This window comes from Psammomys obesus, unplaced genomic scaffold (genome assembly GCF_907164565.1).
Source record: "Psammomys obesus unplaced genomic scaffold, mPsaObe1.curated_primary_1811, whole genome shotgun sequence".
NCBI classification, from domain to species: Eukaryota; Metazoa; Chordata; class Mammalia; order Rodentia; family Muridae; genus Psammomys; species Psammomys obesus.
The window spans coordinates 16032539-16059739 of NW_026596085.1; the positions used below are offsets into that span (position 1 = coordinate 16032539).

Consider the following 27201-nt stretch of genomic DNA (forward strand, 5'->3'; position numbering starts at 1 on the left):
CTCATGTGCATTGGTTTAAAAGCTCACAGGGAAAGGCAAGCTGTGCTTTCCTTGGCCAGAGTATGAAGCTCATGCTAATCATACATACCCGGGAAAGGCCTGGGGTCTGTTCATAAGTGATAACAGCCTACAACTCAGCTGTTCCGGCTGTTCTATCCTGAAGGGCTGCCACGGCTCCTGGGAGTTGGTAGGGCCTTGCTAGGGGTACCAGGGTACCCTGAGCTGCCTCAGCTGAGGGAAAGAAGTCACCAGAGGGTGAGGAACAGAGACAGGTGTGTTGGCTGAAGGGAAGCTGAAGGTCCACAGAGCACAGGGGGGACCAGGAGTAAGAGGCAATGCTATATCTCCCATGGGCATCCAGGCAGGCCCAGTAGCTTAGGATCAGGATGTGAGCCATTTGACTCCTGGCATCCTTGGGTATTTGGGACAAGAGCCCACACCCTGCCCCAGCTGCTGGCTTCTGTCCACTGCACAGCCTGTGAGGATGAGCCTGTGCTCTCAGAAGAACAGATAACCCACCTCATCGGCAGGGCCGTTTGGCCGTTCTGGGGACTCTCTCTGGATACTATGTGGGGCAGTGCCTCTGAAAACCAACGTCATCGCCTGGGGTGAACCTGGCTTGAGTGCCTTAAACAGAAGATCCCCATTCCTGTAGCTCCTAAGTTAATCAAGGAAAAGCCACATCTGCAGATTGCACCTTTTCACTGATTAGCCGTGGACCAAGACCTTTCTGTTAAAAAACAAATGCCTTAAAAAAGAAAAAGAAAATGGTCAATTTGCCTTCAAATTTTTATTGAAGTAATTCTATTCTATGTGAATAACATCAGGAGATAAAACCTCCATTATTCCTTTCTTAATGAATTATAATTCAGAAAAATCTTGATAACAGAAAATGACTTAAAAGGCACAATGTACAGTTCTTATCTTGTTTTCCTTCTAGGCTCTCTCCCTGGATATGTGTAATTGGCATCTCTTCAAAGTAGAAACAGGGGCTTTTTAAATCCTTGAATCAAGTGGTAGTCATATATTGAAGCTTCAAGATGGAATATGCTTCCTGAAAGATTTTCTTCTAACCCTTAGTATAGCTCCATTTACACAGAGGTGCCTAGCTTAAAGTCTGAGTGTGGGGGGTTTGGTTCTCTGGATTTACCTCTGTGTTTCTATAAACACAGCAGATGTATGATTTGGGTCCATTCTCTTAGGGCATGTCAGTGTGCCTGGGGCTCACCTAGGGGCCGTGTTAAGTGTGGGTGCAGAAAGGGTCAGAGGCACAGGCTGAGACTGTATTTGTGAAGAGTTTGCTGGCCTTGCTTGTACCTGACAAGAAAGAAAACTTCCCCCAAATTGCAGATGTGGCCCTGGCCCCTGAGTTCCAGCCCACCTTCCAAACCACTGATGACAGCATCTTTTTTATTATTTTTTTTTAAGCTATGACACCAAAAGAAGGGGTTACATCACATACCAAGAGTTTCTCCATGGACTGGGCATTCGATACACCCCGAAAATCCACCAGCCCTACAAGGAAGACTATTTCAACTTCCTGGGTCACTTCACGAAGCCCAAGCAGATCCAGGAAGAAATCCAGGAGCTTCAGCAGATAAATGAAAGGTGAGTGTGCCAGCACTGGGGCCTGGACTCTGCTCTCATCCACCCCGACAGCAAAGGCTGCTCTGACAGAGTTCTTGAAAAGGCTGGGACGTGCACAGCTGAGCCTAGAAATCAGCTCTGCCAAAGAGCCGCAACACCGGAAGCTTTCCCCCAGCCAGCCTCATGTCACGTGCTCGTTCATGCTTTATCTGCCCCCCACCCACCCTCTTGAACATTGCCCTTTCTGGCTGCGCGCTGTCTGGTGCCTGCGCCCTGCAGTAGCCTGTCTGGAATGTAGGCACCATAGGGTGTCTGTGATGTCCCAAAGGCACTGTATAAGCACCTTTAAATGGATGCGTGGATGAACGGATGGCTGTGGTTTTAACTCGCCATTTCTGCTTTGAGGACTTTATCCCAAGGATAACCCAGAGCTGTTTGCAGTTGCACCGGGTGACTCACAGTGCACTCTTAATGTCAGCGAAGGAAACATGAGCTGGGAATACGACCTGGTGTCTGCCTGTTGAAATGATTGCTGGAAACACTGGAGTAGAGGTGACACTGGCCCACGGGCAACGAAGGTTTGAAGTGTGTGCATGAGTAGACCTGGATGTCTGTGCTTGAGCAAGGACAGGGAGACAGCGTGAAGGTGAGCCACGGGGTGTGTGGCTTCTCTTGCTTTTACCTGTTTGTATGGCTGTTCCTTGCCTTGACCTTTCAAACAGTGGGACTCAGCTCTGGACCTCACCCCACCCACTGCCAGGCACCCACATGAGTGGGAGAGGGCTTGCAGAAGAAGCCCTGAGGGAAACAAGGAAGCCACAGACACAGGGCAGAGCCGGAATGGGGTTGGGCAAGCAGGTGGCATTTAACCTCTAGATTAGGCTGAAGTTTCCGCACCAGGGAGAGTGCAGGGGGAGGCTTGAGATTGCGAGATTCAGTGTAAGCTGCGCACAAGGTTGGTATAAATCAAATACGCCACAAACTGATGAAAAGTGGAATTAATCTTCAGCAGACAGGGCTGGCCTCATTACCCACGAGGGTCTTCATTCCCGTCTCCCCCCCACCATGTGTGAGTAATGAGGCCCGTTCTGTGCGCACATGCGTTTCTCTCCTCTGTGCTGGTGACAGTGCAGGGATGAGATGAAGATCTGTTTGCTGTGTGATGCTCCATTCTGGTCCTCAGGACCAGACAAGTCCCGCACACTTGCTTGACCTCCTGCCTCAGTGGTACCATCTTACCAGAGAATACTAACACCTGATCAGCTCCATTTCCTCAAAAGAAAAAAAAAAAAAATCAAGTTGGCCCAGGTGCTTGCTTGTAATCCCAGTGCTGAAGAGGTGGAGAAAAGTGGATCCCCGGAGCTCACTGGCCAGCTGGCCTTAACCAGGAGAGTTGCAGGCCAGGAAGAGACCCTGCCTCAAAACAAAGTGATGGCTTCTAAGGAACAACACCCAACAGCACCACCTCTGGCCTCCACACACACCTGTGCACGGGCACACCTAAAACGCTAGCATTGCAGGGTTCAGTAAATAATGGCTGCCTGTCAGGGTGACTGGCTTTCTGAAGTCACATCACAGATTAATTGAAGGGATGGAGCAATAGATTTTTTTTTTGTCTCAATCCAAACGAGTTAATTTTGCCAGGAGTGCCCTAGTGCCTGTTGCAGGCGAAGCAGAGGCTTTTGTGGTCCTGTGTTCATCGCCAGCTCCTTCCTTCCTTCTGCTCTTTAGACCGAGTCAGAATAGCCAGGGAACAGCCACCTGGCACAGGCCCCATTCTAAGATGCTTGTGGAGGCGGATGGGTGAACACAGCCGAGGAGGAAGTAAACAAGGCTCGATGACTTACGGAGTCATGGCCGTGCCCTCCTTAGCCTCACTGGCCAGAGCCAGAAGAGGACAAGACCCCAGGCACAGTGTTGCCGCTCGGTGTGGGCCAACAGCAGCTCTGTTTGGCAGCGCTCTTCGATCTCTGCTCCAAGCCCTCATTTACTCCGTGCACATGTTTACTCTGAAAGAGAAATAATTGCTGCTCAGAAGCCAGTCCAAGAAATGCTGAATGCCTCAATTTTCTAAAAATACGTATCTCCAAAAACTGTTTTGATTCTCCCCGCTTCCATTCGCTTTCAGTTTGAAGAGCTAAGTGGGATGGAATTGTGGTAACAGGCAGGGACCGGGTCCACCGCACGCTGGAAGCAGCCCAAGGCAGGTGCTGTTGCTTACCCCGGCATGCTCACCTGGGTTAGATGCCAGCATCGTGAGCCCCTATCGGATGGGAGACGCACAGGAGAAGGGCCTGGATCTACACATAGCTTCTCTCAATGGCTCTCCCTCTGCCTCACTGCAGCCTGTCTCGCCTGCCTTCTAACAGTTTGAGATCAGTGGTTTGTTTCCAGGCTTGCTCAAGGAGACGTCCCATAAATACCAAGTGGAAATGTTGGGCAAGAACCAGAACAGATCCAGTGTTTGGAACCGATAACCTATTCAGTCTCCTGAGGAACAACCAGGAACCAAGATGGCGTGCGAGCCTATCAGATGGGCATTTTCCTCTGTGGCTTAGGAGGGAGATGCTCAGAGACATGGAAGAGTGGAGATGATGGAATTTAGACAATCCGTCACGGGCCACACAAGATAGGTGTACTGGCTGGTCTGGGGTGTCAGCACAAGCTAGAGTCATCAGAGAGAAGGGAGCCTCAATTGAGGCACTGCTTCCATGAGATCCAGCTGTAAGGCATTTTCTCAATTTGAGATCAATGAGGAGGGCCCAGCCCATTGTGGGTGGTGCCATCCCTGGGCTGGTAGCCTTGGGTTCTATAAGCAAGCAGGCTGAGCAAGCCAGGGGAAGCTAGCCAGTAAGCAGCACCCCTTCATGGCCTCTGCATCAGCTCCTGCCTCCAGGTTCCAGCCCTACTTGAGTCCCTGTCCTGCCTGCCTTCCAGTGATGGACTATGGTGTGGGAATGTAAGTCAAAGAAACTTTTTCCTTCCCAACATTTTGCTCATGGCGTTTTCATCACAGCAGTGGAAACCCTACCTAAGACAGGAGGGGAGGCAGGAGGATGCATGCTCAGGTGTGCAAATGTGGAGGTCAGAGGTCAACCTCAGGTGTCATGCCTCAGGTGCAGTCCTGCATATTCTTTGAGTCAAGGCCTCTCAGTGACCTGAAGCTTGTCAGTCAGGCTAGGCTGCCTGGCAAGGCCCAGAGATCTGCTTGTCTCTGCCTTCCCAGTGTTGGAGTTGCACACCAGGTCACCACACCTGTGCTCCTCGAATGGCGGTTGGAGATCAAACCCTCCACAAGACGCTTTCTCATAGAGACTGGGACACGGGCTCCAGGAAAGTCAGCCGTGAGTCCACACTGTCTGTCCTCATCTACCCAGTGGGCTGAGGCCCCCTGGCAGGGTCACTGGGAAGACCTCAAGTGTTGGCCCCCCCGTGGATGCTGGCTCCTGCTCCAGGAGTCATGCCCAGGTGGTAGCTTTGTTTCTAGAAGTAGGCACACCTGACCAGCAGGTAAAGCCGGGACAAAGAGACAACTCCGGGGCTAAGAGCACTTGCTGCTCTTCCAGAGGGCCTGAGCTCTGCTTGCTCCCCACACCCTCCCCAGGAACCCTCCCAACTGCCTGGAACTCCAGCCCCAGGGGATCTGGCACCCATCCTCACGTGCACATGCCCACGTAATTTAGAAATTATAAAACATAAATGATATTGTAAATAAGATGAAAAGATGAGGCCCTCAATCCTGACAAGACCCTGGCCTTGTCCACGGCCCTCGCTCCCTATGCTGCTCTAGTCCTGCCCCCTTGGTGCTGGCCAGCTAGTGTCCCGGTGAGGCCAATTGTAGTATTTAGAATGGTAACCCATTGCCACTATGGGGCGTGGTGGCTCCTCCCAGAGGCTCTTTTCTTTCCTACCAATCCACCATGCTGTATGCTTGTCCACCCATATCTCCAGACCTGTCCCCTCCATGATGCTAATTCAAAGGATGCCTATTTGAGGCCCTTTTGTGTCCAGCATGCCCAGAAGCTCATGTCACATAGTAGGTGCACACAGCATTTATAGAGGGTAGAGGCGTTTTTCTTATCAGCCATAACCTTGTGTTAAATTCTTGGTTCCCTTTGAAAAGCACCAACTATAATACAACAAAAACAGTCGTCATTTCCCCCAGGGCAGTTTTGCTAATGCTAAATGCCAATAAAACAATGGTGACCGAGACTGATAGCATTTCCCTGGGACACCCTTTCACATAAACATCTCTCCAAACCCTGCGAGGTACCTTCTGTAGCAGCTCCTGGCAACCAAGGTATCACAGTAGAGTGAGCATCAAGAGTCACTTTTCTCCTGGCCTTAGGTGTCTGAGGTGGCTTCTCTTTCAGGGAGAAGCTCCTGGACCATTATGAGGAGATCAGCAAAGCACTCAACGCGCTAGAAAAATCCAAGTCGAGTTCAATAGCCCTGTGCAAATTGCAGAAGGTGCTACAGGAATGCGGGTATCCCCTGAAGGAGGAGGAGCTACTGAGCCTCCTGAAGAGGTTTGTCCGTCCTCCTTCTCCCCCTCTTCCTTCCTCCTAGTATGCCCCCTCTGTACTGATTAATAGGCTGGTGTGCTGGAGTTTTCTCTTCTCCTCTGTCTACTCACACAGCCTTGACCCTGAGGTGACCTCCACCTGCTGCTTGCTATTCCTGTTAGCGACAAGCAAAAAGACTCCTTGACAAGGGCTTAACTTCTCCCAGCGCCCAGTTTCAGGGTTCCCCTTTGAAAGCGGCAGCCGTTTCCTGCCCCTGCCACTGCCTCCCACCCCCACAGTTCAGGAGCTCAAGGCTTTTAGCCGAACGTGTCCTTGTCTAAGTGACAACTCAGATCAACCCTTCTTGATTCATTCTTCTTTTTTTAACTTGTAAGCATGTCCAAGGAAGATGTGGCTTTAGTCTGTGTCTCCACTGTCTCCTGCCAATCCTCATTCCTCAGCTGCCCCCACCTCCCACAAACACACAGAATCCATTGCACAGCTCGTTCTGTGGTTCTGCGCCAGGCTCTGGGTGGTCCGGAAGCAGAGTCCACCTTACAGTGACCAGCCATCACTTTTCTATTTAGTACTTTCCCCCGGGTCATGCGATTGTCATTCCTGCTTGCTTAGTGTCCGGGTTTTTTGTCCCTGCTGATAAATCCCCAGCTCACCGTGTGGCAAACATCTCCATCCAGTATGTTCAGTCTCCTAAGGCACACTCTTTTGTGTTCTGTGAGTTGGGGAAGTTTTCTTGACTTAGCTCATTAAGGGGTTCCTTTCCTGCATTCATTCTGATGCTTCTGTTGATACTGAACATGGAGCCACCCAGACTTGGTCCCTCATGGGTTTTGAGCTTTCTCCTTTAATTTATATTTCTTACTTTTCACTTCGGGTTCACTTCGGGTGAGTCGCCTGGTTCTCAACTCTTCGCTCTCTTACTCTTTGCCAGCATTCAGTGCTTGGGTCTCATCTCAGAGTGTCATCTTATAGCAGCCATCCTGTTCTTAGTTCATGGGCATCGATCTCATAAGAATTTAACACTTTTTTTCTTCAAAGTTTTCTTGGTGTGGGCGGAGTGTTCAGTGGGTAAAGCTGCTTGCAGCCAAGCCTAACCACCTGAGTTCAATGCCCAGAAGGACTAGTTCCCGAAAGCTGCCTTCTGGCCTCTCCATCCAGGCTTGTGGCACACGTAATAAATAAACAACTGAAACCTTTTAAAAACAGTTTTCTTTGCCTGAGAAATCTGCCTTTCAGTGTTGCATTTATAACAGTCTTTCATGATAGACGCTTTTCTCAAACGCATGCCCGTCTTTCCAGATTTCAGGGTTACATTTTCCCTGTGCCCTCGCTTCTCTGCTTTGTCCAAGAAGAGCCAGTGGCATCCAGCCATGTCCAATTTCTCCATAAAGGACGGCCTTCCTCCCTTCACATGAAGCTTGCTGAGCGTGTGCGTAGCCCAGCCCTTGATTTCCTGGCCTCTGTCTTCCCTTTGCTGGAGTCCTTCCTGAAGCAATTTTCTAGGGAAGGGCGGACAAGAAGTATATTCCCTGAGAAACTTCATTCTGGAATGGGTTAATTGTCCTTCATACAGATTGTTAGCTTGTATGCACCTTGAATCTGGAAAGAAAATGATTCTCCTTTCTGATTTTGAAGACGTTACTTCATTATGTGCAAGCTGTGGGTATGTGTGTCTGCACATGTGACAGTATTGGGTATACATGCATACTGTCTGTTGTGTGCATGTCCGTTGTGTCATATAGTAGGTATACACATTATATGCAGTGTGCATGCATGTGTGTTTATGGTATATGTGGCGTATACCACATGTGTGTTTGCATGTATGGTACATAAGTGTATATATGGCACGTGTGTAGTATGTGCAGGTATGTGGTGTATATATGCAGGCCATGGTGTGTGTGTGTGTGTGTGGTATGTGTGGAATTTGTGCCTATGTTGTGGAATATGTGCGGTGTGTAGAAACGGAGGGCCATAGCATCCTGAACTGCTCACGCGATTCTCCTTTCTGGGTCTTCTCACTGTAGGAGTAAGAATTCATGTGTTCAATGAATAAATCGTAGGAAAATAGGCACAGAAAAAATAATTCGTTAAATGGTTCCGAGGATCTCGTTAAAGCACGGTTAGACTTGATACTTTCACAGACAGCACAAAGGGCCTCGGAGCTTCTGCTCTCCACCTTTCAATGGGTGATCAACTTTTCTGCACGTGGAAGCCTTAATAAGGATCCATCACGCAGTCGCTTGTTCCTCCTCAAAGACCCCTTGATGATAAACATCTTGGCTATTGGTAATTACATGTCGATTATTCTTTCCCAGATCCAAAATAGACTTTTTTTCAACCCCAGCAAGGAGGTTCGCATATGCATTTGCTGTATTGCTGCGTTTGTAGACAGCTCTGGCAGCTCCTCCCTTCGCATGAAGCAGTGCTGATTGTCTGTCTCCTTGTGTCCCTGTCACGTGGTCCATGCCAACGCAAGCAGACAGGGCTGCTCTGCAGCTGCAGCTTGCAAAGCGAGGCTCTCGCCTCTCTCTCCTTAAGAAGCAGCCAAGTTACTGGAAACGTCTCTCCTGCCCAAGCTTCCAAGCTTGCCTACGCCCTGCCTGTTCCCATCCAGCTGACAGAAAATCCAGGCACTCAAGGGCCCCAAGAACCTAACTACAGGAATATCAACCTTTTGTTTGTATGCACACGCGTGTACATGCACACGAATGTCCTGTCTGCCTTTTTTTTTTTCTTGAGACAGGAAACTGGCCTATAACTCACCAAGTAGGCTGTGCTAGCAAGTCCCAGGCATCCAAGTATCTCTTTTACCTCCACACCTAAGTTTTTTTTTTTTTTTTCTAAACAGGTATAGGTATAGGATCGAAACCAGGTCCTTGCTCTTCCTTGGCAAGCACTTTCCCATCTGAGCCTTCCCCCAGCTCAGGAGCTTGGGAGCATGAAGGTGTGAAACTTTACTCCTCATCACCAGTGTCTTCAGTAAACATGCTGGGTGCCCTTGGAGCTCTCTTGGACCTTACTCAAGTTATTCTTTCAGAGTTTAAAAGAAATTGTTTCCCAGTCCCTCATTGAGGACATGAAGGTGCTCTCATTGCTGCATGGGTATCCTTGTGGGGACATATGTGGATTTTTTTTTTATCTAGGAAATATTAAGCTAGATAGCTTTTGCGCAGTGCCCTTGGAGAGCTTTGGGCTTGACAGCCTCATTTCAGCCAGGCTTGGAAAAGAATGTAGTGTCTCTGCCTCAGTTCCTCCATCCCTGTGCTGTGTCTAATGTGCTTCTCTTCCAAGTCCCACTGACACACCTCCCTTTCCACCCCATAGTTAAGGCCTCCCCCATGACAGAAACTTCTTGTCCAGCCTGTAGCTCAGCTGGCTGCTGCCACCCTCATCAGGCTATCCTCCCACAAACGCTCTCCGGGTGGGCAGCATCCTTACCCAGCAACCCTTGCTGACTCCTGTTCTCTCAGGCCCTGAGCGCCATCGTCCAGCCATCAGGTCTTGGGTCTTCAGGACAGGGCAGCGTATGGCCTCACCTCTGAGGCCACCACCCTCATTCTTACCTCCCATGGCCCTCACCTTGTTCATGGGCACACATCAGAAACCAGAACGAGTGGGTATATGCCAGCAGGGTGGGCACCAAGCCTTTTCAAACCATTCTCTTCCTCACAGTGCCCCTGTGTTCTGCAACTGTTTGTCGAATGAATAAGTACATGGTTTGTTGTTGTTGTTGTTTTAATGAATCTGTTCTTTCCTTTTGTGGGGAAGCTTGGACATCAGTGTGCAAAACAATTGCATCAACTCCGTTGACTTCCTGAGAGCACTGGAGACGAGCAGGACAAGCAAAGCTGAACCAAAAGAAAAAGAAGAAAGCTCACCAATCATCTTCTCCAAGCTGACCCAGGAAGAGGTGGTGAAGAACATGCAGGCCGTTGTAGACGCCTGCCAGCCTGCTTTGTTCAAGGTACGGCAGATTGCAAAGGGTGCTATCTTGTAAACTCATCTCCATCCCTTGCAGAGGCTCCAAGCCTTGCCCCCTACAACCTGTCCACCTCTCCCAAGCCTCCTGGGCATATACTCAGTCTAGATGAGATTTCCTGTTGGAGCAAGTGTGTCTACACTGTTGCCCTATAAAAAGCCAGCTGGCCTCTGCCCAACCTGTTGAGGTGGATTCAGCAAACACCAGGCAAGCTGAAGCCACAGGATCGGGCAGAGAAGACAGACACCCGGCCTCATGCAAGGGCTAAGGCGAAGCAACACCTCAGGCTGTGCTCAGGCCTCCACAACTGTACTTTGGCACAGTTTGTGCCCACCTTCATACACACAGAGATAATTTGTTGTAAAGGACAGAGAGGCTGGGTGGCAGCGGCTCACCCACCCCATGAGGCCCCTGTATGCCCAAGCATGTGGTGGGAATGAGTGAGGTGAGAGCAGCCTTCACGAGGTTGGATAGGACAAGCTGTGTCACAGAGACTGTTGTGAAGGGGGGACCAGAAAGCTGTAAAACATCTGAGGAGAAGGGTGCTCCACCTCTCTCCCTTGGGTAACCCCATGCGATGTGGTCCCTCCAGCCCTGCTCGTGTCTCTCAAAAGAGTGATTTGGGAACCATGCTCCCATAGGTGCCTGGCCCATAGGTGCCTGATGTGGGCACACCAACCCCAGGTGACTATATGTCAGCTCAAGACTTAATGGATGGCTGGAGGCCACTAGGTCCCCACCAGGAAGAACCACCCCACCCCCACCCCTAACACACAGCAGAGTCCTAGGCTCCACACCAGGAGGGTTCTGCTTGCACTGATGGAGGCTTCCAGAACTCTGCAGACAGTCACGCGTCTGCCTGCATGGAGCTTTGGTGTGATGGCAACCCTCATGAGAGTCCATGGATTACTAGCTCTTCTAGAGCCTAGCCTGCAAGGTTGGGGTCATTCTTTCTGTTCTAGAGAAGCGGAAACTGAGGCTGAGGGTGAATGAACTTGCCGTAGCCTCACAGGTTGTAGGTGGCCAGGCTGTAAACATGGCTGGGCAGAGAGGGGCCCGTCCATGCCCTTCTTTTCCAAATCCGGGAAGCTGAAGGCATTAAAGTCCTAGCTGGGCATGCTGGCTCGTACCTGTTGTCACATTGCTAGAGAGGCTGAGGCAGGAGAATTGCTGCAGGTAAAGACCAGCTTGCTCTATACACAAAGAACCCTGTCTTCTCTGGGGAAAGAACCCTGTCTTCTCTGGGGAAAGGCTGTGGGTTCGTTTCACAGAGATGTGTTACTTAGCAGCAAGGTCAAGTTCAGGCTCTTAGATTATAAAGCCCTTATGGGTAGAGAGGCTCCCAAGGCTACCTCTAAATTTAGATTTAAATTTGGACTTGGTTTGGTTTGGTAAATGACACCCGTCTACTTCCTCAGTGTAAGGAGGGAGTAGAAGATGGGCTTTTGGATACAAAAAGGAGGAGGCAATGAGGAACGAAAGCTGAAGGGTGGGCTAGCCCGCTGGGAGATGCTACAGAATTTGACCTCTATCCCACAAAGCAGGCATGGCCAGTACCTAGCTCTCTGTGAGGACTTAGTATCCTAGGTCATTAACCAGAAGGAAAGGGGAGGACAGCTTTGTGGTGCAGCATTCCTGTGAGCTAGCTGAGGCCAGGCGTTCCCAGGCTTGTCAGTTTCAGGACTGGCCAAGTCTCTCAGTTTCTATTTATCAGCCCTTCTGTCCCATGCAGGAACAGAACTCCTATGTTTAGGGTTGCTTGTTCGTCTTTGGGTCTCAAGTAGCACATCTTGGCATCTCTCGGGAGGTTTCTGAAGCTGGGGACCATGGGCTTCGGGGTGGAACCACAGTGTTTTACTTCTGAAAAGCACTTTTTATGTGGCTTGAAATTCTACAGCAGAGGGTACAGGAGGCGAACTGTGGGGTTGGGGGGAGGCTGAGGGTGGGAAAGAGAAGGAGGAGTGAGGCTGGTTCAGGATGGGCACCAGAGAGGACAGGGCCTACAAGTCCATCATTATCTGCCACTGCAGATGCCCACATCTGTCTTGTTTTCACCTTAGCAACATTCTACCCTTGCAGTGTTTTACAGATTTCAAAGCCCTTTTCTATTCTGCTCCTACTCCTGTGCTGTGGCTAGCAGGCTGAGTTTACACATTGACCCCAGGAAGCTTCAGGTCCTGTGGCTAGCCAGAGCTGGACTCACATTGCTTCTCAGGTCCCTAGAACACCACCGTATCAGCTCCCCCCGTGACACGGCTTCCCGCATCCTGACAGCACCAACTGCTCTTTTTGCTCGGATCTTCTTTCAGATGGCTGTGCACCTGGTATCCACATCCCCGTACTTTCCAGCCAAAACCTCGTTCACCAGCACCCTTGGCTAGATCCACCCTCCAGAGAATGTGCTGAGCAACTTGACTCAGAACTCAGGGCCAGGGACCGCCCCGCTGCACCCCACCGCGCCCTGCTGCCTCAATAGCTGCCAGCTGAAGAGCTCTGTAACAGCTCTGCTTACATAGGCTGCCCGCCTCAAGGTGTGCCTAACCAGCACAGAACAAGAAAGAAGGCTCAAGGGAGCTGGGCTCGGGGGCTGCAGGCACATTAAATTTTTACTTTTTAAAAAAAGCATCTTAATCCACCGCTTGATACAGATTTCCCAGTACAATAAGAGTGAATTATTTTCTTCCGACAGATGGGAGAGAATGTGCTTTTTTTTTATGGGGTTTTTTTTACACCTTCCCAGCTGACGGCTGCACGACTCGACCCGTGGTTTGTTGTGATTACCGCACGGCTCGACCTGCCGTGCTTCGGGATGACTGCACGGCTCATCTCGTGCCTCGGGCACAGCACCTCAAGCGTAGGCCGGGGCCTTCATACCAGTAGCATTTGCCAAGTTTTTCTTCTGTTTTGTCTTAGGCATTTTCTGCCCTGGATAAAGAAGACACAGGATTCGTGAAGGCTATGGAATTCGGAGACGTCCTGAGGAGTTTCTGTCAGAAGCTAACAGAAAATCAGTATCATTATTTCTTGAGGAAATTAAGAATTCACCTGTCGCCCAGCATACACTGGAAATACTTTCTGGAGAACTTCAGCTCCTTCGAGGAGGAGGTAAGGCATCCTCCCACAAAGCAGCTCAAACGAACGGCTGATTCGAACCTCACCGTTAGAGAATCCCAAATGAAAAACGGTGATAAACTGTGTGGAGTGCGGGAAGGGAAACTGTTATCATCTCCTTTGTAGGGGAAGTGTTCTAGCTTGTTTCAGAGAAGTCTGGGAGCTTGCTTTCATCTGATAGCTTTAGCAGTCAAAAGCCCTTACACATCTCAGAAGATGACCTGGCATCCAGAGAAGTGAGGCCCAGGGTGGTCAGGCCAAGGGCTGCTCCAGCCCAGCCCCAGATGGAGGTGTGGTGGATTCTGAAAGATACGCAGGTGGAAGATAGACCGTCCCCTGGGAAGCCATGTGGGCTTCCTGAAGTGGGGGGTGTGGCAGTGGCTGCCCACGGGGCTGGAGAGTGACTCTGATGTGCCTGCCTCTTACTGTCAGGTTGTTTCCTGTGGCTACATAAGCGGGTCAGCGTCACTGACGGCAGTTCCAGTCCAGCACTCTGTGCTTGCTGTGAGAGGAATGGGGACACAGCGGCTGTGACCTCTGCCTCGGTGGAGGGAAAATTAAAATGTGCAGGAATAAAGGGCGGGGGGTGCATTGGATTAACCAGAGAGCTCGCACTAGCTGGGGCTAACTGTTCTGAGCTGGCTGGTCCGTTCTTGATGTGCTTTCTAGCTGCAGGTCTGTGTGAGACTCTGTGTTGAGCACTCAAGTTCACCATCCTCAGTCCTGTATCATGGATGAATCCCTAGAGAGGAGATAGCCAGAGCAGGCGAGTCCCGGTTAGGTACCACCTAGTGATATGCCAGTTTTACAGGTGAAGACTCTGGCCCAGAGATACTGGGTGGTCCTCTCACCTCAGCCTCCCAGTCTCGGGATTACTGTCATGTGTCTGCTTGCCCAGCTTTCACTCATGTGAATACATTGGCTTTAGCTCATTCACATAAGCTGGTATAAAAATAATCTCCATATTAAGTGGAAATATTCTGTCGAGAGCAAGCTAGTATTCGTGTGTGTGTGTGTGTGTGTGTGTGTGTGTGCGCACGTTCCCACCTTCCTGCTGGGAGCATGTAGGTTATCTTGGGTTTCCTCCATGCTAGGCAAAGCCTCTGTGCCTGTCCTTTGCAGCTATACATATGTGATTCATGCATGTAAACATGCATGTGCAAGCATGCATGTGGACACACACTGCTGCTCCATGTGAAATAGCTATTGGTCCTGATGCTGCCCGCAGTCTCTTAGGTGGTTCTGCAGTACCCACTCTTGCGGGTGGCACACCAGGCTTCCTGATGTTCCTCGCCAGGCCTCTCTTTCCAGCCAAGTCAGCCTTGCCTTGCTGTGAGTGAGGTCAGGCTGCAGAGATTTCAGGCCCTTGTCCCCAGGAAGTTACAAAGACCTTCTCCTCGTGGCATGATTTTGATCTCCACGTATGGTTGCGCTCCCCTGTGGTTATGCGTTTCCTCACCATGTAGGAAATATACCGTTGGTCGTGCAGATTTTGGAAAGGGCAACAGTCATGTGACCCCCGCAGTGACAGTGACTTGTCACTGCAAGGTAGCAGTGGGCTCTGGTTCAGCCCTCTGTTTCCTCACTGTTAGCTGAGGGCGGGAGGCAGACCAGCTCCACCAACTCATGCCCCACCTGTCCTCCCTGCAAGGAAGGCAGTTTCCAAGCCAGTGCCTCTGCGCTGCTTTGAAGATGGCTTTTCCTGTTTTTAACACATTCAGAGCTATGTGGAATAGAGATGACACTGAAGACATAATCGGGTGTCTTGGCTTTTCCCCGTATGTTAAACGGCGTCCTGTCACCTGTCACGACGGGTAGAGTGCTGACGGCCGCAAACTTTCCCCGCTGACCCTCTCACTCTTAAGCATTTAGATTTCCCCCACTCTTGCCCCTGGGATTTTATTCTTCAGTGAACACCTTCCTCTGTAAATCCATGTCCACAGTTTAGAGTTTTCGGGGGGGAGTGTGCTTGCATGTGTGTCTATACGTGTTAGCATGCGTGGGCACATATGTACATGTGTGCATACATGGGGAGGCTGGAGGCTGACACCATGCGTCTTCCTCAGTTTCTCTCTGCTTCATTTCCTGTGGCCAGGTCTCTTGACGATCAGCCGGTCTAGCTGGCCAGCCTCCCTGGGGCTGACATCACAGGTGGGCTGCAGCACCTGCCCACTTTGTTGTTGTTGTTGTTTTAATTTTTTTGGCGAATCTCATTAATTATGGTATTTACATAATTTCCAACCTTTCCTTTCCCCAGTCAAATTCTTCCACTGTCCCTCCCACTCCCTCTCAAATTCATGACGACTTTAATTATTGTTGTACGTATACATACACTCAGAGACAGAAACAGACAGAGAGCGAGCCTGTTGGGCCCATTTGGTGTTGCACGTATGCGTGTGTGTTTAGCGCTGACCGCCTAAGGCTGGATAATCTACCAAGGGGTCTCATCTTTGGAGAAGTCTGGTTTCCCTCTTTTAGAAGTCATTGATTGCCTGTACCTCTTCAGCTCAGGGTGGAGTCTTGTGAGATCCCCCATACACAATGCCGCATCCACTGATGTCATCACTCGGGTCTTGTTGAAGCAGCCGATTTCTGAGATTTCATGGCCGCAGCTTCCTGGTCGTACATAGAAGACACAGTCTCTCAGCAGGCTTCTGGTCCTCTGGCTTGAACAGTGTTTCAGCCCTCTCTTGCACAGTGTTCCCCCAAGGCTCAGGTAGAAGGTTCTGTTGTAGATGCATCAGTTGGGACTGGGCGCCCCATGGTCCTCTGTGCTCTGCGTTCTGACCAGTTCTGGCTTTCTGTGATGTCTCCATATGTGAGGGTATCCTCTCAGATGGGGGTGGTGAGAGCTGCACTTACTTGTGGGATCAGGGATAAGCATGTGATGAGCACTTTATCTCCTCACCCACCTCCCCAGACTCCATATGTCTACATTTTAAAGAATCCCAGAGCCAAAATGTCTGGGGTCAAAGGGCAAGAATATCTTTATTGATCCTGAAAGTGACTCCCTATAAGATACTTTTTAAAAACAATTGTATTAGATTGCATCATCTGAAATCACCATGTTTAGAAGGTGATTGAATGTGGACAGGCTTTTGTCGCCCAGCCTGCCACAGCTTCATCATGGGCTCTTGACCAGGAGGGAAGAAAAGTCAGGAGTGATAGGGGCTGGGAACAGTGTCACTTCAGCTCATTAATGGGACGTGAGCCATCATTTCCCTTTAGGGGACACAGAGGAGGCAAGTAATTAAAAAGAGATTACTAAGGTGTAATTAAGGAAGCCAGCACCTTCCTGGCAAATGGATTTTTCGGAGATTACCCCTAGCCAAGGCCACTTGATTCCTGGGCATTAGGATTATACTCATGCCCTCAGTAAGACCTCAAGTGTACTAAAAGAGTGAAATCTGTCATCTGACTTCACCCATTTCAAGTAGCAAGTAAAAATCTAACATCCTTGGGTATTTCAAGTAGCAAGTAAAAAACTAGCATCCTTGCACTTTCCCAACAACGCTCTTCAGAGTTCCCATTTTGGTACGCTAAGCAAACACCAGCCTGAGTGGAAGACCAGCCTGCCCCATCTTGTTTAAGGTCTAACTATAGTCCGAGTTCTCAGACTTGCCACCCCAAAAGGCCAAGCTTCAAGTCAGGGGCCATTAAATCCTTCTCAAGGCAATACTGGGCTTGGCCCCACGTTCAAAATCCGTGTCCTAGTCTCTCACTCACCGGCCAGGCGAAACTGAAAGGCAGCACGATGCGGTTCCCGTCGTTGCCCTGGCTGGCCTTGAGATTGAAGGTGTTGCCCCCCGATGACAGGCGTGGACCCTGAGCCGAAGCTGAAGGGTCCCCCGGCTGTGACGAAGGACTGATACTCCTTGAGACACACTTTGAAGTACGTGTCACACTCGTCCTGGGTGTCCCTTCTCAAACATGTTTCTGACTTTCCGTCTGGTGGCCAGCCATTGTGCAGTCACATGGTGGGACTTGAGCCCTTCCCACAGGGGCACCTGCCATTCTACATCCGGGTCCTGGCTCCACACTGTGGCTGCTCACCACAAGTGGCTCCTGCTTCTAGAAGCACTGGTGAGTTGGTGCTTTGCAAGATGCAGGATCGGGGCATGGCTGGAAGTCCCACTGTGGGCAGGCCCAGGATGCCACCTGTGAGCCAGGCCAGAGGTACCTCCTATGCACAAGCCCACTCACGGGAAAGCCACTCCCATGGTCACAGAGGCCAGGGGGCCATGAATGTGAAGGTGGCCTCCGTGTTCCTCACTGTTGGAAACCTATCACACTGACTGCAGGATAAGGCAGTTGGACCTCTCTAGCATTCAGGAGGAAGGATGCGTTAGAGTTGAAATGTGACCCAGTGGCCCGGTTAAAAGGACAAAGCAGCAAGCCAGACACAGACTCCTGTCCATCCACGTCGAAGCTCCCTCTCTCCTCCGGAAAAGCAGTCCATCTTTGTGCAGAAGACAGAGCATCACCTTGACTGAAGAAAGTCACTCCTGCTCAGTGTATTGTTTTACTCTTATGAATAACAGAGACAGGTTCAGGACAGCGACGCTGCCAGCTACTCATGCCAGGAAGCCAGGAGCCAACCCCAGGGTCACTGTGTCAAGGAATCCCTATAGAAAATAGCCATGATACAGGGTTCTCTCTGTGTCTGTTTGTCTGTCTGTCTGTCTCTGTCTCTCTCTGTGTCTCTCTCTGTCTCCCTCTCTCTCTCCTCTCTCCCGAACTTCATAGCTTCATAGCTTCTCACACTCCAGTGGCAGGTTCATCCAGCAAGCTGGGCATCCAGGCATCTGATGGACAGGAGTGGACTCAGAGGACCCCATTAGGTGATTCAGCTTCACAGAATTGGCCATGGCCATTTGTGAAAAATAAAAACAGGAAGTTCCATCTCTTGGCTCCTGACTTTGAAGCCTGACTTTGGATTGAAAAATTCAGAAGAAAGAACAAGTTGCCCACCTGGTGATTGTACCTGGCCAACCACTATCACCCTTTTGTCACCACCATCAAATGTCACCAGACAGGTGGGCATCAGGCAGATGCTGTGAGCCAGCCATGTTCCAGGCATTCCTAGGAATCCTCTTGGTTAGTCCTCACGATAGCCCTTAGCCCTGCTGGTTTAAATCAGTGCAGTTTTTACAAGGGAGGGAACCAAGGTTCCGAGAGCTATGGCATCCCCCAGAGCTAGATGTCCAGGGCTGGGATTTGAATCCCACATCTCAGAGGTTCATACCCTCAGCCTCCCTCTGGGTAGGTAAACCGAGGGCTGCTTCACTGTCTGCCCTTAGGACTGTCACACAGATCAGTTGCACTGCAGTTGACGAGGCTTCGTGTGGTCCCTGGCCTCGCCAACACCAAATGTTTGCATTGTTATTTATAGTTTGCCCTGAATGCTTGGCGATGATGTGTGGCTATTGGTGTGGAATTTATTTGAGTAGAGGAATTTACTAGCATTTTCATAAGCGGCTTCGCCCCTGAGTTTATTGAGCCATTAAAGGGCCAAAGGGGTGGCTAGGATTCTCTGAACTTTATGGCAGTTTCACGCTCTAGAAGGATCTGTGAGGTGGGGGTGTGCACAAGTCTGGGCAGATTCTACATGGGGTGCCCACTGTGCGCCAGAGGTGAGCTGGAGGCCTAGAAGTGGGGCAGTGAGGGGAGGGAGGGAGGCAGAGCAAGGAATCATTAGGCAGGAGTGGTTTTATGATGAGCCTGCAAATGTGGAAGGGCAAGTCAGAGGTGCAGCTCAGACCCATAGGGAGAGCTATGGTGGAGGAGGATTTGTGTCTTGTCCCAAGGCTGTGGAGGCAGTGCCCATCAGGCATGGTCAGGGCAAGGAGGATGGGAGAGGCAGCCAGCAGGTCCTGTGGGCTAGGCCACACCCTCTTATTCACTCCCTTGTGGACATTTCTATTTGTCCTCTGGGCCAGAGATTTGGACACACACCCATGGCTCTAGAACTGTACCTGGCATCTGCCCTGTAGTGTTTGTGAATTTCTGAATCTTCTTCCAAGGAGGCTCTGGTGCTCTCCTGCATGGCTGTGGTGGGAATCATCATCCTGTTTCTAGAGTGAGTCTATGTTGAGACCTGTCAGTGGCCCGGAGAGCCTGAGGGCAGTGTAAGTGCCACCTCTTAGAATCCAGCCCTGTGGCTTTCCTAAGCCAGAAAGGCCAGCGGCTCAGGATGGTGGGAAGATTGCAGAGCCTGAATTTGGTCTAGCCTGTGCCCTCTGACGGCAGCACAACTCAGCCCGCGCAGCAGTTTACTGGGTTGGGCCTCAGCAGGCACTGACAGGATTGACTTAATTTCGGGCCCTTCCAGAGATGTCCTGGAAGCCAAGAATTGTGCTCACGCAGCTGCAATCAGTAACCTGAGAAGGAAATAATTATCTTGACTCATGATTCGTGGGGATGTCCATCATGGTGAAGAAGGCACCGTGACAGGCAGAAGGCTGTGGGCAGCTCCATGGGATCAGGAAGCAGAGAGGGGACAAGAACCCGGGGTAGGAATCTCACAGCCAGTGACACACTTCCTCCAGCCAGGACCCACTTCCTAATGTCCCCACAATCTCCCAGTAGGGGACCAAGTGTTAAAACACTTAGCCTGTGGGGATATTTCACGTCAGCCTCCACAGTTCTCACACCACGACACTTGGGATAGTGCTGGGGGGGTGGGGGGTGGGGGAGGAGTCATGCCTCACCATGCAAGAGAGTCAGTCCTAGGAGTTGACACCTGCCCAGAACAGTCTTCAATGGGGCATGAGCCACCCCCCTTTCCTGCCTCTGCCTCCAACTCTCAAGCAGGCATTACAGGTGGGCAATGAGCATCTTCCTCCCAGAGCTTAGACTTCATTTTCATATAGATTTGCAAAGTTCCCTTTCTTTCTTTTCTTTTTTTTTCTTTTTCTTTTTTTTTTTTTTGACAGGCAGTTTCGCCGATATTGTTATTTTTAGATTCATTTACCCACTGTAAATACAAATGAAGACACAGTACAATTAATTTCCCTGCTAATCAAAATATTTGATCAAATGAAGCAATTTTTCAATTCTTGGAACTAATTACAGGCATTCTGTAGAAGAAGTGCCCAGTTGTGTGCCGTTCCTAATTAGAATCCTCTCGCTACCTGCTGAGTTGCCATGGATGAGGTTTCAGAGGCTCCTTGCTGTGGGGGATTGTAGGTGGAGCTGTAGGATTGTCTCCGAGTCCCAAGAGCAGCGCTGGTTCTGTGAAGCATGATTGGATGGGCTAGCTCTGACCTTCATGGTAGATTCGTCCACCAGTGGGTTTCTAAGCCAACATTGGAATGGACCTCCCCAAGCCACCTGCCTGAACTTGCTCCATCTAGGGCAGGTTACCTCCTGTGTCATAGGTGCTGGGCCCTTCTTCCTCAGGTGTGTCCTGAGGCTACACACATACATACACACACTACACGCGTTCTTTGTTCCCGGACCCTGTGATTCCTATTCCCAGACACCTTTGCTATAAAGCAGGCTGCTGGTAGAAGGTGTCTCTGCATCTGAAGACGATGGTGGTGTCTTCTCTGATTAGAAAGAACATTCCTCTTAGTTATCGGGGAGGGGGGGAGAGCACAGTTTTCCCCAGTCAGATAGGACACAAAAGCGCCAGACTGAGAGCTCTTCCTTGGCGCCCATGGGTGCTCAGTGAGGCTGCTTGGGGGCTGAGCTCTGAGGGGCACTGGGAGCTACGGCCAGAGCCCAGCAGGCTCTGTGCAAAGCCCAAGGAAGCCTGGCTCTGCCTCCAGGGTCGCATGGGGTCCCTGGGTGGTGTTAGAAGACCTGCGGGCTAGTGGCTGGCGGTCGTTTAGAGGTGACGACAGCAGTGGTCCCTGTCGGTGGGAGTTTCAGTGATCTTTCCTTGTGTGTACCCTGAGTGACCTCAGTGGGACTTCAGGATCGCTCTGGCACACGAACACATCTCTAGCTGGCATGAACTACTGTGCCAGCGAGAGGGAAGTTCCCGGCTCCTTTTCCGCCTTCTCAGGCCCTGAGCGTCACCTTGGGCAGCATTTCAGGTCCTCCCTTTGCTCCCACCTCACTTCCTGACCTGAGGTGGGGGGTGATGGCACCGTCACAGTGGCCTTTTGTCTGGCTGCAGGAGGGGCATGTTTGGCCAGCACTGGGTTGGAACTCTGTCGGCTCTGTGCCTTCATGACAGTTGTGTCAGAAGGGACATCCCCCAAGCCAGGGCCATGTCCTTTCTTGAGGGTCCTCCCCCTTACCTAGAGGACTTGGCCCATGTCTCTCTCCCCTGGGATAGCGTTCCATGTGAGCAGGAGCTAGAGAGCCATTTCTCTGCCCATCTCCCCAGATGAACTAGGTGTGCCATGGATATCAGCAAGTGACCTCCTGTCCCAACCTGGAGGCCCACTGTGTGTTCACCCTGGGAGGAGGGCCCAGGCAGGTGTGTCACCCAACTCCTAGGGCTCTGGGACTCAGTCTGACCACACTGCTTTCTGGATGGAGCACACAGGTGGACAGCAGAGGACCTGGGTCAACATGGGAGTCTGGCCAGTACCCTGCCTTGGCACGGCCTCTCGGACTACAGGCGTGTGGGGCACCTGCTGATTCAGGTGTGCACAGGAGCAGTCATTCATTCCTATGCAGCCATCTTGTGGCCTCCATTCGTTCATTCCGCATCGTGGTTGCCCTCTTGTTGAGTTTTTCTTTGGGCCCGTCCAGCAGCCGCATTGTCCCTAACCGTGGTGCCTAGGGCTATTGCCGATGTTTTGTTTTATAAATCTTGTTAATTCCCCACCCCATTTGTTTTCTAAAGAGACTGTGGAAAGAGCTAGGGCTGAGATGACCACAGGGAGAATTTTTCTGGTTTCATAAAATTCCTTCTCTCCAGCATGGAGATGAGCAGAGTTCCCGGTTGGTGAAAGCAGAATCTTGCTGACATTTCTATCTCTTTGCCTCCAGAGACAGTTGATCCATGGCCACCACCCAGAGCAGGCAGAATCCCGCCCCTCCCTCATTATGCCATTGGCAATGCTGGCATCAGTGTGTGTCTGCTGTTTGTTTCTTGGTTCCACTGTGCCCAGATAGCTCCCCTAACTCCTAGAGACTCTCCCTGGGAATCCTTGTTCTATGTGAAGATTATCAGAGTAGAAAAGCAAAAGTGAGTATAGAGAGGGTCAGAGAGAAGTGTGACAGGAAACCAGCAGGGGAGGGGCCGTGGGTGTGGCTCTGAGATGCCACAGACTGGAAGAAGGATGGAGAAAGAGGACACCAGCTCCCAGGGCACTCTAGCACCTGTGGCAGGAGCCATCCGCTGGAGCAGGCTGAGAGAGATCACAGAATGCAGGGGCCCATTGTGAGGCTGGCCTCTAGTCCTGGGGGCCTTGAGGTTCTGGCCTTGATGGCATTGGCACTTTTGGGAAAGAGCCTTCTCAGAGGAGCATGCCCAAAAGTGGGTGCAAGAAACTGCCACCATGAGGTGAGAACAGGGCTGAGCCGGTGGGGTTTGTGTGGGGTCAGGAAACAGTCAAGCCAGGTGGCTGCAGACCTTTGGTCTAGACAGAGGGCACCCATTAGCTGAGGTAGAACCACAGAGGGTCGCACTTTGCTGTTGGTGCTGAGGGAGAGGATCCTTCTTTGATGAAACTGATGAGCCACATCCTGTTTGGGCTCCACCCCTCACGGAAGCCATTTACTTAAGGCAGCCACACTGCTGTCTGGTACCGGGACATTGTGGCAAACAGGCCTCTTGAAAAAAGGTTCCGTGGAGGGGGATGAGGCCCACCAGCACAGATGGAGACCCAGCCAAGCTCTCTGACTCTCACTGGATCACAGTTGCAGCCAGTTTCAGTGTCTTGCTGGGTGGGCACTCCTGTCACTCGCCTTTTCTAAAATGACACGACAGTGCATCTTTTTCAATCATCAGTGTAATTGTCAAAGTGTCTATTGATTCCTATTCCCCATATATCCAATGTGAGGAGAAGGGGGAGGAAGGGATGGAGGGAGAAAGGGAGGCTATGTGTACAACCTCAGCTGTAATTCCTCAGGAGCCACTCCACCTTGTTTGACGCTCTCTCTCGGCTGAGGCTCCCATGAGCCCCAGGGATGCTCCTGTCTCCACCCCCCCACCCACCGTTTTAGGGGTTCCACTTCCAGCCTTCATGTCTCTGTGGCAGGTGCTCTACCCACCAAGCCATGTTCCCAGTTCCCAGGGAAGTTTTCTTGGAACTTGAAACGGGCTTGTGGCTTGAATCTGACTCTTTCCGAATGAGGAACAGGCCTTGCTCTCCACTCATCCCAGTCAGTAAATGCAGGCCTCTCCCAGGAGGCTCAGCTGCTCTTGGGTTCTCACCCATGTGTTTAGCAGCCTGCCGTTAACATGATGTGGAATTCTCCTCACTCCAACTCGGAGCTCGTCACAGCTAGTGCCTTTCAAAAGCGGCTGTCAGATTTTTGTGGTTTTAGCTCGAAGTGGACCACTTTTCCTAAATTGTTTGGAGACTTTCTAGTTGATTTATCTAACAAGAATGATGTCTTTGGCATTTTTCTCTTCACTCATTTTCTTGTCTTTCCCAAAAGCTGGGTCTTTTAAAAATGGGCCTAGTAGGCGGGGCATGGAGGTGCCTGTTTATCATCCCATCAAGAGGAAGCTTGAAGCACGGGGCATGCTGACTGAGGCCAACCTGGGCTACATAGATAAACCATAAAATGAATAAATGAATCCTGACTACTTAGGTCCAGCAGCAGCTAATGATGCTGCTCAAGCCCAGAGACCTGAATTCAGTCACTGAAACCGGTGGAAAGGCAGAAAGACAGAGCCAACTGCACAGGGTTGTTATTTCATGACCGTCATCTCATGTTCACCTCCTCATGCCAACCTCCTCACAGTCACCTCACAGTCAGTTTTATTCCCCCCTCAGTAAAGGAGGAAACAGGCAAGAAGTGTTGCCCTTTTGTAGAGCCTCCCAGCCAGACAGAGGTGGAGTGGAGTTGAGGCTAGTCCTGGGCCTGCCTTTCTCCCACACTGAGCTGCCCCAGTGTTTCCGGTGTGCTTGAAGACTTAGAAGCAGGACTCTACCCTCTGTTCTCTGGGTCTGACACCCTGTGGAATGGGTACTAGGGGACTCTGAGCTCTGGAACTCCCTTCTAACCATTCGAACGATGTCTGTTTCCTTTCCAGATGACGACCCCAGATGGGTGTGTGGGAGCCCACAGTACTCTGGGCGGCTGGGGCTTGGGTCTGAGTGGAAGCAGGTGTTTGTGTTTCTAAAGACAGGTGCAGCTGCCATCGGGGTTTGCTACTTTCCCATAAAATGTGCTGTGGGACAGTGGCAGAGCGCAGGCATCACTGTTGGACCGTCTAACATGTGGCCAAGTTGGAATAACTAGTTGGGAGGATTTGCTGTCGACCCCTGCTGATTGCCCTAGCACAGCCCAGGTAGCCACAGTAAGAGCCAGTGTTAAACAAAGCATGGATCGTGGTGAGACCCTTCACCAAGATATGCCAGGGTCCGGGCCAGGGCCAGGGCCCGGGCCCGGGCCCGTGTTCTTACACTGGATCCCTTGGATTCTTTCGCCTTTTGGTTCTTCCTGGCCAGGTCTGCTTTCCCACCAGAGTGCCGCCTTCCCTCCCCAGACCTTCAGGAGGTTTGGCTACCTCAGCAAGGAGGTACCTGTCAAAGCTGTTTAGCCTTGGAGCAAGCTAAAGCCTCTGCTAACACACAGCATTACCCTTTGGGTCTCCCAAGCCTGGCTGCAGCATGGTGCCCAGCCCCCCCCCCCCCGACCTGACCAGCCCCAAAATAAACAAGTCCCTGCCTCTTTTCCTGGCCCCTTTGCTGACGTGTCATCAATGGCTGCTACCCCAGTCCATCCATCTATCCTTATAGTGAAGTGCCAGATACTGGAGGTGGGGTTTAGCCCCCTCAGGCCCCCAACTGCAAGCCCTTTGCCTGCTCATAATTATTAAGAGCATCTGGCTCAGTCCAGGAAGTCCCTGAGCCCGGCACAGGCTGTTTGGGGGAGCACCACGGACAGCTCCAGTCACGTGCAAGGCTTCTGGAGGAGCCAGCCTAAGTCCTTTTGCTAACCTTATGTGGTTAGCGCTTTAGCAAGTGAGTCATCTCCCCAGCCCTGGCATGTGTTAACTGAACCTCACGACAGCCATCAGGAGGGGACAGGCAGGAGTATATGGTGCCCCCTCCCTGGGGCTTCTCCAAGGGCAGAGGGCCACCCTGGGGACCACTTTCATGGCCCAGACTTCAACACAGCTGGGCTGACCTGTCATTAGAAACCACGACACATCTGTTCTTCTCTCTCCCATTAAGCTATGCCTCCCTGCACCCGGAGACACGAGGCGTCGACCATTTACTCAGTGGATCAATATTCATTCTGTCTTCTGCAGACTGCTGATGAGTGGGCAGAAAACATGCCCAAGGTTCCAGCCCCCACCTCTCCCAAAGAAGTGACCAACAAAGACATCCTGGCAAGAGTGTACAAGGCAGTGACTTCCCATTACCACGCCATTGTCCAGGAGTTTGAAAACTTCGACACCATGAAAAACAACACAGTCTCCAGAGATGAGTTCCGATCCATCTGCACCCACCACATACAAATCCTGACGGATGAACAGGTAAGAGCATGGCCACTCACCGCAAGCGGCCATTGGAGTAGGCTGTTCTCCACTGCGTATTTTTTATTTCCTCCTCTTCCTCCCTCTTTTCTCCTCTTTCTCTTCTCCCCTTCCCTTCCCACTCTTCCACCATCTCCTCCCGTTTTTCTCCCTTCCCTTTCTCTCCCCCTGCCCCACCCCCTTTTCCTTCTCCTCTTCCCCACTCTTCTTCCTCATCAATAAGCTCTCCCTATATAACCCTTATAACCTGGAACTTGCTTTGTAGACCAGACTGACCTAAATCTTCCTGCTTCTGCCTCCCCATTGCTGGGAGCACCTGCATGAGCTACCATGCCCTGCTAAGGTCTTGGTTTGTTGTAAATCATACTGAAACTCACAAAAGAGCCCCTGTTGCTATAACAGCTGTGAACATTTCAGCCAGGGTGAGCCTCGTGTCCCTTTTGCTGTTAAGATCCGCCTGAGCTCCCAGTCTCCAGCTTCTCCTGTGACCACCCGGTGCTGGGATGATTGACACCACCTCCTCTCTCTCTGTTTCACCCTGGGGCAGCATGCTGTGCCAAGCATGTTGATGGTGCCAGGGTACTAAGTACCACCTAGCTGCCACCTCGTCTCCATGACCTGGCTCACCTCCATGGTAAAACCTTATCTCACACACAGAGGAATCCGGCTCCCCTGACTTCCAGAGCTCTGTGAGCGGACACCTGTAGGTACAACCAACCCTCCAGAGGGAGATAGCAGCTTCCAGTGCTGAGCTTGAGCCGATGGCTTATCAGGGCTCTGCGTGAAATGTGTTGCTAGCTAGCCACCGTCAGAGTTAGGTCTGCCTGGCTGTTGCTTCAGGCAACAGGCCACAGCCCCTCCTTATGGGCAGGCCACATGTGGTGCTAGGGAGCATTTAGCCACGTCAGAAAGGACGACCTCTCGACATGTTGTTTGCTATTCTCCTCACAAAACAGACCCGACCCGACCCCACCCCCCCCACCCCACCCCCACCCCCCGAGCAAGTGAGAAAGGTGCTTATAGATAATAAAACAACTCGGGCTTCTGTGCCTGTCCAGCTGTGCCACTCAGAAAAGTCAGTTGGCATCTCTGTGTGTTTTCCCACATGCTCCCTGGGACCCCCTGGGACCCCCTGGTACCCTTCTCTCCTAGCCAGCGGCCCTCTCTGCCTCTGCCAGGACATGACCCTTGCATCTCTCAGTGCCTACTCCCCCTTCCAGATTCTAAGCAGGAGGCCTTTCCCAGCCCCACCTGGCCCTTCCAGCCCCCGTCATCCTCCCAGTTCCCATGCCCCTGGTCCCCTGACATCAGCTTTGTCCCGAGCAGGTTTCTGGGTACCGAGTCACCAGTCTGGATGTGTAGCAAATGCACAGAGGCAGCAG

The 27201-nt window shown here is 51.3% G+C and overlaps 1 protein-coding gene across 1 annotated transcript in view; it reads left to right on the plus strand.

Annotated features, from left to right (window-relative positions):
• Efcab6 (EF-hand calcium binding domain 6) overlaps nucleotides 1–27201 on the plus strand; it is a 176569-nt gene that overhangs the window by 138274 nt on the left and 11094 nt on the right. Inside the window, exons 22-26 of the mRNA XM_055627242.1 lie at nucleotides 1429–1608; nucleotides 5961–6116; nucleotides 9879–10074; nucleotides 13003–13194; nucleotides 25592–25819. Of these exons, the coding sequence (XP_055483217.1) occupies nucleotides 1429–1608; nucleotides 5961–6116; nucleotides 9879–10074; nucleotides 13003–13194; nucleotides 25592–25819 (952 nt within the window). The remainder of the gene's footprint in view (nucleotides 1–1428; nucleotides 1609–5960; nucleotides 6117–9878; nucleotides 10075–13002; nucleotides 13195–25591; nucleotides 25820–27201) is intronic.